General features: G+C 35.3%; 2 protein-coding genes across 10 annotated transcripts in view; one reads left to right on the forward strand and one right to left on the reverse strand.

The window, feature by feature from the left end:
* Positions 1-15,286, forward strand: part of LOC113636639 (trichohyalin-like) — a 501,252-nt gene that overhangs the window by 391,872 nt on the left and 94,094 nt on the right. The window lies entirely within an intron of this gene.
* Positions 1-15,286, reverse strand: part of LOC113636638 (WD repeat-containing protein 87-like) — an 873,260-nt gene that overhangs the window by 10,584 nt on the left and 847,390 nt on the right. For 2 of the 9 annotated variants that reach the window (XM_047809375.1, XM_047809373.1), the window contains exons 8-9: positions 8,274-8,313; positions 7,340-8,092 (exon numbers count right to left, since the gene is read on the reverse strand). The exons of 2 other annotated variants lie outside the window; for them this stretch is intronic. In XM_047809375.1, the coding sequence (XP_047665331.1) occupies positions 7,340-8,092; positions 8,274-8,313 (793 nt within the window). Of the gene's footprint in view, positions 1-802; positions 1,124-1,286; positions 1,339-7,339; positions 8,093-8,273; positions 8,314-8,750; positions 8,936-9,028; positions 9,227-9,482; positions 10,007-10,369; positions 10,400-10,574; positions 10,982-15,286 lie in introns of those variants that run through there. 5 more of the 9 variants (XM_047809377.1, XM_047809372.1, XM_047809376.1 and 2 more) reach the window with 5 other exon arrangements.

Genomic DNA, 15,286 nt, shown 5'->3' on the forward strand with positions numbered 1-15,286 from the left:
GAGATTTTAATCCGTTTAAAATAATCGTGAGTGTGTTTGTGTGATAATGATTCTTCCCTGATTAATACTTTCTATATTAAAATATAGTGATAAACGATTTAATCATTCAGAAGCACTAACCTAGAGCTCTGAGCACCAAGTTAGATTTGGATCAGAGCACTTGTAACATGTATATAAATGAAAAGAGTCCATTTTAAGACACACAGAAACAGTTCATTAGGCATGTTAGCAGGAGCTAAACTGACTACATGACCAGCTAATCTGTGTTCTCTGGACTGTTATACATCTCACATTAGTCACTAGACAGATATACTTACACCAAAAGTCTTAATCATCAGACAGACTGTTTTATTCCTCTACCTTTAACCTAAATGTGTGTAGTTTGGTTCTCAGTGCTGTATTTGGCAGTGATGTAGTCTGATCTACTGGATATACAGAAATTATAATAATTTAAATGTCACATTTAGTCTGTAATTTAATTTCCTCTTTGATGTAAAAAATATGTATTTGTTTTTGTTTAAACTGACATTCAGTAAATCCCTGATTAATAGATAAATAAAGTTAGATAAATAAATCCCTAGTTACTTCATATTTGTACAAGCTGCTGCTTTTAAGCCCTTGTGCAGGTGTGTAGAAGAGTGAAAAATAGAGTTACTGTTAATTCAACTCAAATGATCTTCACTCCACATTAGCAGCCTGTATACTGAATCTCACACTGAATACTGAGTGTGTTTATGTACTGAGATGAGAAACACAGATGATGATGTGGAGTTTATACAGTGTGGAGATCAGGAACACTTACCCATCTCTACTGTAATCTCTTCTGTTCTGTCTCCATCAGTGACCTGACAGAGGTAATATCCAAAATCTGACTCTGTACAGTATATCAGCTGTAAGGAGACGTTTCCTCTCTCCAGCTCCTGAGTGAACAGACTCACTCTGCCCTCATAACCTCTCCCCTCTGTCACCTTACTGTTCTTATAAACACAAACACAGTCTGTCTCCTTAAACCACCGGATCTCCAAGTCAACAGCACTGATTTCAGGAGACAGACGACATGAGAGAGTGACAGCAGAGCGATTATACCGCTCTCTATCACTGGGACCAATAAGTTTATACTCATCTGTGTGGGAAAACATACACACACACACACACACACACACACACACACACACACACACACACACACACACACACACACACACACACACACACACACACACAATTAGATTAATCTTCAATCTTCAAATTATATTGATAAATTCGTTCCTTGAAATACAACTTACTGCTTGCAGTCGCCATCTTTATCTCTTTCTGTAGATTCAGACTAATAAAACCCTAAACACACACAGAGAGAGAGAGAGAGAGAGAGAGAGAGAGAGAGAGAGAGACCTCATGTTTAACACAAATACACGATAAGAAGTTAATTCTCTTTAATGTAGTTAATGCAGATTCATTCATAAATTAGTTGTGGCAAAAATGCTGATTACCGATGTAATGTTCCATGAATCTGCTATATTAGCGATTAAAATATTACTTACTAGTTAACGTTAGCTTGTTTACAATAGCTTATTACACAGTGCACTGTAACTAACACGCCAAAGCCGTTTCCCATGCATTGTTTTATTTGGGACGACGTGGCATAATGTTAACATTAACGGCCACAATTAGCGTATTGTTTAGCTGTGCATTTACTAAATGAGCGCTGTGCTACGTCCGAACTGACCTCACTGTATTTTTTTGTATAATCAATTTCTATTGTTATTAAGTGTCTTAATTCATTTTAAATCAGATTTTAAACCTTTTTTAATTCCTTGTTTTTATTGTTGCGATTATTTTTATGATAGTTTTACTTTCTTTGAATAAAAACTTTGAAAATACCCACAATGACGCGTCTCCATGCTACAATAACAATCTTTATATGTACAATTAGACTATTATTTGTTTCCCCCATTCAAAAATTGCTCATGAGAAATTTCATATTTATTGCCCCCCCCCCTGTTAAATGAAATTTACGCCCATGCGGAGAACTGAGACAAAGCGCCGCCCCTTCGCCTCTGATAACCACGCCCCCTGGGTTCAGACTTATTAGGTCTTATTACAGTATATACATGTATAATAATAATAATAATAAGAAGAAGAAGAAGAAGAAGAAGAAGACAATAAATAAATAAATAGATATACAGAAAATTATTAGAGAAATTAAAATAGAAAATTACCAAAGTCTAAAGCTGCCTGTCTGTCCATCTTTCTTTTCATTCTTTGTGTCTCTCAGTATTTCTTTTCCTATCTTCCAAATTATCTACCTATCCAACTATCTCAAGTCAAGTCAAGTCAAGAAGAGTCAAGAAGCTTTTTATTGTCATTTCAACCATATATAGCTGTTGCAGTACACAGTGAAATGAGACAACGTTTCTCCAGGATCAAGGTGCTACATAAAACAAAGACAGGGCTAAGGACATGTAAGTAGTCTTAGCCACATAAAGTGCAACTGTGCAACCTGGTGCAAACAGTGCAGGACAAGACAAGCAAGACAGTGCAGGACAAAAGACAGTGCAGGACAAAAAACAGTGCAGACATTAAGTTACAAGACAATACAAAAAGTACAAAAAATGCAATACACAAAAGACAATAAACAGTAACAGAAACAGCGCCGACCGACCGGTGTAAATACTGAATGTTCAAACAATATTTTGTGCAGTAAAAGAATGAACAGCAGCAGGTTCTTAGCAGCAGGTCCTTTGGATTATATATGGAGTTGTGCAAAAAACAGCAGATGACTGAGATATTGTCCAATATGTGCAAAAACAGCAGAAAAGTGTGCAAAACAGTGTGTGTGTTTTGTGAGGGTCTGTGCAGTCCATACAGATGATGTGTGTGTATGTTGTGCTCAGTATAGTACAGTTCGGTTATTGAGAAGTCTGATGGCTTGTGGGCAGAAACTGTTACACAGTCTGGTCGTGAGGGCCCGAATGCTTCGGTACCTCTTTCCAGACGGCAGGAGGGTGAAGAGTGTGTGTGAGGGGTGTGTGGGGTCATCCACAATACTGTTGGCTTTGCGGATGCAGCGTGTGATATAAGTGTCCATGATAGAGGGAAGAGAGACCCCAATGATCTTCTCCGCTGTCCTCACTATCCGCTGCAGGGTTTTGCGATCTGAGATCGTACAGTTCCCAAACCAGACAGTGATGCAGCTGCTCAGGATGCTCTCAATGGTCCCGCTGTAGAACATGGTCAGGATGGGGGGAGGGAGATGTGCCTTTCTCAGCCTTCGTAGGAAGTAGAGACGCTGCTGGGCTTTCTTGGTGATGGCGCTGGTGTTGAGTGACCAGGTGAGGTTCTCCGCTAAATGAACACCAAGAAATTTGGTGCTCTTGACGATCTCTACAGATGATCCATCGATGTTCAGCGGAGAATGTTCGCTCTGTCTAAGTTTTTCTAAGTTTTCTATGTTCTGTTTTCTACATCTTCTTCCGAGAGATTTGATTGGCGCGCTATGGACGTGTCCCACTTTTAGATGCAGGGATTTGCTGAGAAAGATGGAGAAGTAGAAAGATGCAGTAAGCGACACGGAGCCTGAAAAGTCAACGAGCTTTATTAGGAACATTAGAGTTTTTCCCCGACACGCTGCCGCTAATTTCCTGTTTTTTTTCCTCCGTTTATGAGAGATCCGTATTCCACCTTATTGTCACTATTTCCATAGTTTGTGATGTGTGTATTTAATTATTATTGTGTGCTCTGTGGGGCTGCTTTCTGCTCCCTTAATGTTCTTCTTAAGACTATAGTTTGTACCACGGACTCCATCTGTATCTTTAATGCACAGGCTCTGGTGTGAATTTTAACCCGCTGCAGTGGATTGTGTGATTGCAGAAGTGTGATTATTGTTTTCAACATTTATAACAGTGCTGGGGAAACTACGGCCTGTTGGTCTGTTTAATCCGTCAAATATTTACAAAATTGTCCTAAAGACGCATTTTCTCTTTTTTCCTGCAATACACTGCGTGTTAGTTGATTCCACTAGATGGCGCACTACAAACACTACTGACGTGTTAAATCTGTCTGTCGTCTCTACACACATCATCATTCTTCACTTTTCTCACTGCATTCAGCCCTACTTTAAAAAGGACCACAGAAAATAAAAGTCCACGCTGAGTGTCACTACATGGTTTCAGTTCCTGTGTTTCTATCATTATAGACTTCCCTAACTAACACCATTACAGAATAAAACACTTGGAGGTGTTCGGTTAGAGGAAGATGATTAATGATTAGGTTACTGTTCCCACCTGGAAACAGATTATTTACTTACTACAAACATTCTTAAGTGTCTATTAATTAAAGAATGACACGTTACTTTTTCCCATTTAGTTTAACATGTAAATATTGTGGAATGTCTGAGTTATCAGTTATAACAGGAATAATAACATCTATAGATATGTGATTCCTTCATCAGTCTCTTTTCTCTGTCTTGATGCTGATAAATGGAAAATAAAGCAGTCGCATCACAGAGAAAGCATCTGAACTGGAGTTCTGCTATTTCAGTTCCAGTTTACATGTCACATGTGGTATAATCTGAAACCCTCCTCCTGTTAGTGAGTTTTAGATGAACATCATAGCAGCACACACACTGACATGTCAAGAGAAAATGTCTCACAATGCCAGACCTTTATTAAGACTGTCTTTGTTTATACAAATTCATCCTCTAGTTGATTGTTGAAATGAAATAGGGTTTAAAATATTAACATCATGTACTGTACCTGTTTTCTCGGCTCTTGCATTAGAGTCAGAGATTCTTTGGTAACTTAATGGTATATAAACAGGTTAAAATAAAAATGCTAAATAAGTACACACATATGTACAGTGCATGTTCACATTTATTAATACAGTTTAAACACAATTAAATGTACAATCAAATATATACATCATTCATAAGTATTTTCACAAATTCTTTTTTCTAATACAATTGTACAAAATATAAACAAAATATCAATCTCATTGAGATATATAACATTAAAGCCATATATGGCAACAACATGGCGATATTTTTCAAAGTTTATAAAGTCTGATAAACCAGATATTTGCAAGGATCACAGATATGTTGCTTCATGATTATTTATTTTTCTCATTAAATTATTTTCAATATTAAAGTCTCAAAATAGTCTGTTACAGACAGCTGCACCAGGTGATATTTGTTAAAACTAATAAATTTGTAACTATTAAAAAAATATATATGTAAAAATATATATCATTTTTCACTTTTGTTAACTTACAAGATATTCAAGCTATAAGTTAGTGTGTAATATGTGATGTCTAGTGTGTAATATGTAATGTAAGTGATAACAATAACTAGCTAGTTTAAGGATGTATCTACACATTAGATGTAGCTATAAAGGGATAAGTAGTTTAAAGTGTTCTTCTTTTGTTAATACAAATGTAATTGTGAGCAAATTGCTGTTGTATAAGAAGAATAAAACACTTTGTGTCATGATGTGATTTCTTCAGTGTGTAAAAGTTCCAAAACCAGGCCCACTCATTATATTTGTTAGGTTGTACTGCATGACAAGTAAGTAGCAGTAACTACCTTATTGTTAATAATAATAATAATAATAATAATAATAATAATAATAATAATAATAATAATAATAATAATAATAATAAATTAGCCTTGTAAAAATCCAGTTTTTTTAAGAATTATTTGGCTATTAGGTCTTTTCTCTCGCAGAGTTTGCTTAGGATAAGCTTTCTCTCTGCCTCCATTCTGATCTCTCCTTCATACACCTCCCTGATCTCCTCCATCTCCTGCTTGTGCCTCTCCCCAATCTCTTTTCTCTCCCTCTCTCTCTTTTCTTTTAGTTTCTTCACCTTTCCTTCCATTTCTGTTCTTTTGTCTACCTCTCATTTCAGCTCCCTCTCAAGTTCTTTCTGTTTCTCTTCATCCCTCTCTTCTTTCATCTTTCTCTCCAGTTCAGTTGTTCGGTCATTAAATTGTCTGATGTCTCCTTCATGCTCCTCGACCACTCCCTCTATCTTTCTCAGAGAATCCTGCACCTCCTTCTCTATTTTTTCTTTTATGTCCATCTCCTCTCTCTCTCTTTTCTTTTTTCTCTTTTCTTTCCTTCAGAATGGTAACTTCCATTGTTCTGATCTGAAATTCAGTCTCCAGATACAGTAGATGTCACTGCTGTAGAATTTCTCTCAGCTTCCTTCCACCATCTTCTCTATCTTCTCCAACAGCTCTGAGACCTGAGAACCATCTCCACTCTCATTAATGTTGAGACAGTGAAACCTGTTCCCACATTTCTCTACAAGTCTCTGGACCTCCTGGTCTCCTGATTGGATAAAGTCCTCAATGTTCTTCTTCTCACATTCATCAGTAACACTGAATATGATCATTGTGTTTCTCCAGCATGTCTCAGAGAGAGTTCAGGAGAGAACCAGTCAGGCGTGTCCACCACAGTCACCTTCCTCCCAGCCACCTCCCCCTGTGTGCTCTCACTCTGCTGGGTGGCTGTAGATGTAGCTGTAGACGTAGCAGCCTGGTTCCTCTCCTCTCTGCCCAGGATGGTGTTTCCTGTTACACTCTTCCCAGACCCCGTCCTCCCCAGCAACACCAGCCTCAGTTCTGCTACAGGAACCGACGCAGGAGAATGTGGACTAGACGATTCTCCACCCACTGAAATGAACAAGAATGAATCATTTAATACAGAATCACTTACTGCATTGTGCTGATGACGCTGTTCTATGGAGTATGGAGGCCGACTGCCTTTATATAACTCATACTCAAATTCCACATCATGTTAATGTCACTGTGATTGATGGAGCAAATATTGACATCGTCCATATCACATGATTTTCTGTCATGCTGCTCAGAATCCTGAGATATTTAACATTGTTCATTTTTACCTAAATCTAGTGCCTAAATCTGTCTGCTGCCTCTCTTTATATTCATCTCTTTTACCTTAAACTACTGTAGAGTTTCAAATTAAACATACAACAATCATTAATCACTCACAGTTTGGACGATTTCCATCCAAACTGTTCCTTCTCCTGATTGGTGCTGTTGAGTCCTGAGTCTCTTCACTCACTAGGAAACATCAGAACCAGTCAGAATGAGAGACATTCTTCAGAAGGTAGAGTAAGACAGATGATATAATAAAGTTATGTCTTATACACTATAACTAACCCCTGTCACTGTTTAAATTACATTTTCTTATAATACCTTAAAAGTTGCACTATTAAGGATCATTACAGTATATTTATGTATTAATTTATTTATTGAATATTTAGAAACAATGACGTTCAGAGAAACTTAGATAATTGCTTAATTTGACACATTACTCACTTATTGGAGGTAAAAGATCCATGCTATTACTTCTCCTGATGGAGGCTGATGATTCTGATGGAGGCGGATGATTCTGCAGCTGCTTTGTTTTCTCCTCTAGAAGTCTGTCTTTCTCCTGAAGCTCTTTGTCTCTTTCCATTAGCTGTGTCTCTCTCTCAGTTAGAAGTCTCTCTTTCTCTTCAAGCTGTTGTTTTTTTTCTGCTAACTCAGATTTCTGTTGCTCAACTACGATCATCGTGTCCTGTAGTTGTCTCTGCTTGTCCTGCAGCTCCTGTCCCAGTGTGTCCAGTTTATTTGTACTGGTTTCCAGCTCTTTATCGGTGTTCTTCAACTGTGTTTCTTTCTCCTTCAGCAGTTTGTTCAGATTCTCTAGTTGGGTGTTTTTCTCCTCCACGTGTCGCTGACTGTCTTCTAACGCCTTAATTGTTTTGTCCAGTTCAGCTCTTGTCTGTTTGAGCAATGTCTTATTCTCTTCCAGTGTCTTGTCCTTCCTCTGAAGTGTTTGTGTATTTTCCATCATAAGTTTGTCTTTCTCCTGAAGTTGTCTATCTTTTGATTCCAAATGCCCCAAAAGATGTCTGTTTTTTTCCTCTAAATCAGTTTTCTGTTTCTCTGATACGATTATCATCTCCTTTAAATCCTTTAAATACTCTAAACCCTCTTCCTTTCTTTTCACAATTTCCTCAACAATTTCTATTTTGTTCAGCTGTTCTTCATCTTTTTCTTCATTGACTCTTGTTCTCTGTCTCGGTTCTATACAACACACACACACACACACACACACACACACACACACACACACACACACACACACACACACACATACACACACACACAGTGATTTTGTTGAATGATTGGTTGGTTGATTGATAGCTTTTATTTATTACATTACTATTTACAGCTGGCTGTAAGAAACAAAATCTGTCTCACTCACCTTGCTCTTGCTTTTTCAGTTTTATATGTTGTTCTTTCTCCTGTTAAAAAAAGCAGAATGTGGGTTAATTGTTAGTTGCTTTCTGTCTCATCTTTTTGTCTAATTTTGTCTTGTTAGTCTAATCAGGTCTACACAATTGTACACACATTAGAGTAAGTGAAGTGTTTAATAAAGTGATCTGAGTGTGTGTAGGGAAAGAACAAATGATGATGATGATGATGATGAGGATGATGATGATGTTGATGATGATTATGTTTAATGTTATTAAAATGTTATGCAATTATTTATGTAAGTCCAGAAATGTAGGTTTATTGATCCACTCAGTAGTTTTGTACCAAGTAATTAAGAACTAATTATAAGTAAGCACCTGTATGTGCTATATATTTTTAAAATAATGTGTGTCATATATGTTTTTATTTTTGACTAAGAATGAATAAACCTCTTCCATAATATTAGCTTAAATTAAATAAAAAATACCAAATGTTGTAAAGTTTTGTGCAGTGATTTATTATTCTTCAGACACTGCAGTAATCCTCTATCTTCATGGAACAGACAGTCGACTGCGATCATATTCTTTCTGTTTACACATTTGATGCTGTCTGGGACATCACACTCCGGATCAAATGTGTGATGGAGCACCACCAGGACTACAGGTTTGGTGTCTATAAAAAAATCCACACAACTTGTTCACTATATGCAAAAGTACTTCAGCATACACAATGTATTATTGTAGAGAATTTTTTTTTTTTGAGTACCTGAAATATCATGTAGACGTTTCATTGCTGCTTCAATGTCAGTTCTAGCCCGTGACACAATTGGACAGAAAACCAGAATGAAATCGCACTCATCCTCTGTATTCACCTCCTTCAGGTGAACTCGTTGGTTAAGATGAGTTATGAAGTCCTTGTGGGTATTCAGTGTTTTTCCTGATAAAATCAGCTTAAACTTTAAATCTGTGAACAAACAGGAAAAACATTATTTATTTTTTAATTATTTATTAAATATAGATTATATTTATACCACAATTATTTTTATATACTATAAAACTACCGTTTTTATAAATTCCTACATTTTAATAATGTTCACTGGTACATGATCCAAGATGTTTATTAAAACACTCAGCAGAAATGTTATATTTATATACAATAGAAAACAACACTAGATGTATAGACCTCTACAGAGAGTTTTCTCTTTTAGACTAATACTCACCTGATTCTTCAGACATCCAAGACCTCAACTGAAATATAAAATAAAATGTAATAACTTTCCAGTAAATTTTCTGTGTTCTATTAAAATTTAATCTGATAATCAAATAATCTATGCAGGGTGCCCTATGATTACCATCAATGAAAAGATTTGAGCAAATCTTCAGTATATACCTACCCATGATAAAAGTCCTGTTTAAAACATCAGAAAGAAACATGATATTAAGATGACATCATGAAGAAAACACCTTTGTTAGGTTTGTAGATGGTGCAAATACATCAGTTTAAAAAAGGAAAACACTGAAATTCAGACTAAATTTAAAATACTGTTTTTTGATTAGAAACCCAGTGAGTTTATCAGACAGTGTGTAGTGTGTGTAGTAGTGTGATGACTGATAAAATCTTCTGACTGAATTGTCATATCCCAAAACATGTAACAATATAAAACAAAATATATAATATAAACAAATATATATTATTCATTCATTCATTTTCTACCGCTTATCCGAACTTCTTGGGTCACGGGGAGTCTGTGCCTACCTCAGGCGTCATCGGGCATCAAAGCAGAATACACCCTGGACGGAATGCCAACCCATCGCAGGGCACACACAGACAATTTTCCAGAGATGCCAAACAACCTACCATGCATGTCTTTGGACCGGGGGAGGAAACCGGAGTACCCGGAGGAAACCCCCGAGGCACGGGGAGACCAATCAAACTCCACACACACAAGGCGGAGGTGTGAATCGAACCCCCAACCCGGGAGGTGTGAGGCAAACGTGCTAACCACTAAGCCAACGTGCCCCCATAAATATATTATATTATATAAATTTTACTACTGTTCTATGTTCAGAAATGACAGTCTTTAAAGCCTTTTTATATCTAACTTACCTCCCATTTTTAGCTTCCTGTAGGTTCAGACTAAAAGGAGAGAGAGAGAGAGAGAGAGAGAGAGAGAGAGAGAGAGAGAGAGAGAGAGAGAGAGAGAGAGAGAGAAAGATTCAGTGTCATCATCTTTCTCTTTCTATGTCATGTAGGTAATCAAATCCAATATCATAGTATATTTAAATATATTATTTAACAGCTCTTTACTCACTTCTTTGTCTGCTGCTTTAGAAGAACTCGCACACTTTCACCTTCACTGCAGACGCAGACTCGCTGGTCTCACTTCCTCTTCTAATCTTCTTTTGACTTCATATTTCCTTTGTTATCCTCTACAGTGTATGTGCTAACCCTTCTATATGTTTCCCTGTGTTAACTGTAGTTAATACATTGAAAAACTTGGTGTGAGGTCCATATTCTTAAGGACACTGGACTCTGGTATTATGTATTTAAATTCCCTTCTGATGCTCTGAACTCTGAAATAAACTAAACAATAGCTTCAGACTGCAGAATAAAGAGTGAAAGTGACATTGTAACCATGTATATAAATAGGAGGTCTTATATCTTTCTTTATTATGTGCTTGTTTCTTTATTTAGATATTTGATTACAGTAATTGCTCATCATTGCTTTGAGGTAAATGTTTTTCTTCTATGGTAGATGCTCTTCCTCATAGATGTGCAAATTCTGCCCCATTGTGGATGAACTAAGTACAGTCAGTATTATGCTCTAACACTGCAGTGACTGTAGGATTTCAGTTTTTTCCCCAAATCTGTTGTGAACACAAAAGCAACCAGGAACACTGCAGTGCTTTCACTTTGTTATTCCACACCCAGTCACACCATGAGCTGATCTGACAGCCGGTCTGACCGGAAATACAGAGTAAGGTTCATTGTTTATCCAAGAACCAAAGTGAACCAAGACGCAAACATGATTACATACAGTTTTGTTGGGAAAAGAAAGGAACATTAACGTCATGCCCTACAAGCTAAAAAGAAAAAGTTGATTCCTGTTCACCTGATTCTTCAAAATTTCCAGAACTCAACTGAAATATAAAAAATACTTTTTAATAACTTTCTAGTACATTTTCTGTGCTCTCAATTAAAATTTAATCTGATAAGCAAATAATCTATGTATGGTACCTATGATTACCATCAATGAAAAGATTTGAGCAAATTTGTAGTATAAACCTACCCATGATAAAAAACCTGTTTAAAACATCAGAAAGAAACATGATATTAAGATGACATCATGAAGGAAACAGCTTTGTTAGGTTTGTAGATGGTGTAAATACATCAGTTTAAAAAAAAGGAAAACACTGAATGTTAGAATAAATCTAAAATACTGTTTTGTGAAACAGAAACCCAGTGAGATTATCAGACAGTTAACAGGCTTATGATGACTGATAAAATCCCTTGACTGTCTGGTCATATCCCAAAACATTAAACAATATAAAACAAAATATTTAATATAAATATATACTGTATATATACTGTATATACTGGACCCACTTCCTGTTCTAGTCTTCGTCTCTAGACATCCTATTTACTTTAGTAAAATCTTTATACACTGTAAGCCTATTTAAAATTTCATTTTTATCCTCTACAGCAGCGGTGTCCAAACTTATCCGGAAAGGGCCGGTGTGGGTGCAGGTTTTCATTCCAACCAAAAAAAAAATCAAAAACGGTAGGCCAGGTAGAAATGTCCAAAGGTCAAGTCTACATAAATATTGAGTCAATAAGCGTAACAGAAAAACTTGAGTAGATATAAAATATACAGACTGTATGCAAGTATTAGTGATAAATATATGGAAGAGAAAAAGTACACAGATTATCTATGGATAAAATACAATATATATTCATACAGATATATAGAGATAATTTATAATATATACCATAAGTAGAGATAATACAGAATAGAGTTTATACCAAGTCGGTAACTTCATCTACTGGTTGCAGCTTTGTCCATTATGTGACCTGTGACCTGTGCTGCATAAACACATATATGTTTATGTATAAATGTTTATGTATAAAAATATTTAGATACCATGCTAATGAATCTCTACAATGTGCAATCTGAGGGAAATAGCAAACCTTTTACTCTAACCTTTACTTTTACTGAAATAAAAAAACTTAAGTAAAGACTTCTGATGTTCATTTCAGTTTTTATTCATTTTGTTAATCAGAAATGAAACACAGTTTATTCTATTAGCATTTAATTCACATGTATTAGTACTTATTAGTACTGTTTTTTCTGGTGTAGCATAAACATTTGTATATTAATTAAAAAAAAAAATATTTGAAAAGCCAAATAAATCTTTTGAACAGCCAGTTTTAGGAAAAGTATAAGCACACATAAAGCCCAGACATTTAAGTAATTCAATATGTACTATTCTGTTGTAAGAGCCACCCTTCCTTTAGCTCATTTTTCTTCTGTCCGGTTGTTATTGCTTTGTTTTCCTCACTGGCTTCACTTTTTTTTTTTCTAAAATAACAAGAAACACACACAAAAAATACATCTTAAAAATAATTTAGCAATTGCTCCTCACCTCCTTTTTAGTACAATTTTTTAATAAAATAGTTACTGTTGCATTAGTAAACATATATAAAGTAACTACTTTGTTTCGCTTTAGAGAGTGATTATTTACGCACCTAACTTGTAAATATGCAAAGTAACTGAATGAATTAAGAATGTGCTGAATATGTTAGGTGAGGCATATTTAGGCAGGGATGTACTGATATGACAGAAACATTAAACTATTATTATTATTATTATTATTATTATTATTATTATTATTATTATTATTATTATTATTATTAAGGTTGTATGACTTACTTTCTTAGGGTTCTGTTTGTCATGTTTCTGTGGAGTAGAAAATGATGCATGTTAATATGAGGCATATAAAGCATAGTGCACTTAAAACACTGTTTTAATGGAATATGAACATTTTGGCATAATTAAATCATAATGAAATATTTTTAAACTATTCTTTAACTTCTGTTGTTGTTTCTTAGGTAGCATAGTGCACTTAGGGGCTCTATAAGGATTATTGATAAGCTCACTGAACAATAAACGGTCTCTTACTGTCCACAGAGTATAATATTTATATAAAACTCAGTGATAAACTATATACAAGTCTTCTTGATTGGATAAAAGAACACAGTTTTAGATTTTTATATTTTTCAATATTTTTAAACTATTCTCTAACTTCTGCTGTTGTTTCTTAAGCTCTAATATCTTTACATTAATGCAGGGCAAACAGGCGGAAAACCCACTGTACTTCAGGATACATACCACAGCCTTAAGCCACTCTGCAACCTTTTTTATCGCTTCGTCATTCTTGCAGCACGAGAACAGTCCGTCGTCCTCACTGAACAGATAGTCAACAATGATAGTTTTGTCTCTGGTCACAGTTCTGCTGCTGTCTGGTGTAATGAGCTCTCGATCAAATGTGTGATGGAGCACCACTAGTGCGATGTATTTGTCTGTAAACATTTTTTGAAAGAAATTAATAAAGACTTAAATATATATCATAATTAAGACACATCATCAAAAAATGATTATAACAAACCTCCAAAGCTGTTAAGTTTTTGCAGTGCAGCCTCGATATCAGTTCCAGCTCGTGAAACAATGGGGACATAATATAGAATTGCTTTACACTTGTCCTCTGTAGACATCTTCATAGATTTTCTAATTCTTTTAAGTTCTTTTCTGAACTGTTCACAAGGTGCTTGTAACTTTGCAGGAATAACTTCATAGCATTTAACTATTTTAGAGAAGCACAAAACAATAGATTAAATAAAGCAACACATACTGAATGTTTGTGTATATTTGTACTCTGTTCTTTGACTCTGGTTCTAAAATTTATTTTATTTAAAGTGGCACTTATCAGGAGAAAAATGTAAAAACTCTGAAACATAAGTGAAAACAATAGGGATTCATTATTAGATTCAATAATCATTATAAAAGAGAAGGAGCTTTTGTTCTCAATCACCATGTTATAGTTAAGTGCAGCAACATGGTGTGTTTGTGCTTACAGCTTTAAGCTGGACTGGTTAAACTGAATGTACCTGTAGTGTGGTGAGCAATTTCAGGAAGGGTTGAGGAAATCTGGTAAATACCATGATCAGTAGTGACTCATAGACTGTTTATTGTATCATAGATAAACTACAAAGCTAATTAATAAATAAAAAAAATGATTTCCTCGAAGTTACTATAGAACAAACAAAATGTTGCTTAATAAATATTTAAAATTAGAATATTAGGTGCTTCTAGATGTTGTGAACAAAATCTTGAAAAATAAACCTTTAATCAAAATTTGACAGTGATTTAGAATATTGGTTTAGGAAGAAAGTCTCATTCTAATATTGGCATTTATGATAAAATGGCAAATATATTACATAAGACATTTTATCTCTTTACTGCGTTTCAGTACAAAAAAATGATAGTCGTACCTGTTTTCTTTTTCTGTAAAAGAGACCAGAAAGAAATAGCATGAGAAAAAGATCCGATTATTTTCGGCTAAAGTAGAAAAGCATAATTTTTACCAAATTTAAAAATTGTACATTCCGCACAAGTTCATGCACAATCACCATAAAAGTCTATAGTTTTTAACAGATAATCAGACACACTATATATATATTATTTATCTGTAACTATTTCTCTTTTAATTTCTGGGGTTTTTTTTGTTTTTTGTTTTTTTCTCATCTTTTACCTGACAAAAATGTGTGTCCTTCTGTTCCCGGGTCTCATCCTTCATCTTTAGTTTTTGTCTAGTTTCAGCTGGAAGTCTGTCTTTCTCCTGAAACTCTTTGTCTCTTCCCCTTAGCTGTGTCTCTCTCTCAGTTGGAAGTCTGTCTTTTTCTTCGAGCTGTTGGTTTTGTTCTGCTAACTCAGATTTCTGTTGCTCCACCTCAGTCGTGTCCTGT

The sequence above is a fragment of the Tachysurus fulvidraco genome, chromosome 26 (assembly GCF_022655615.1).
Source record: "Tachysurus fulvidraco isolate hzauxx_2018 chromosome 26, HZAU_PFXX_2.0, whole genome shotgun sequence".
NCBI lineage: Eukaryota > Metazoa > Chordata > Actinopteri > Siluriformes > Bagridae > Tachysurus > Tachysurus fulvidraco.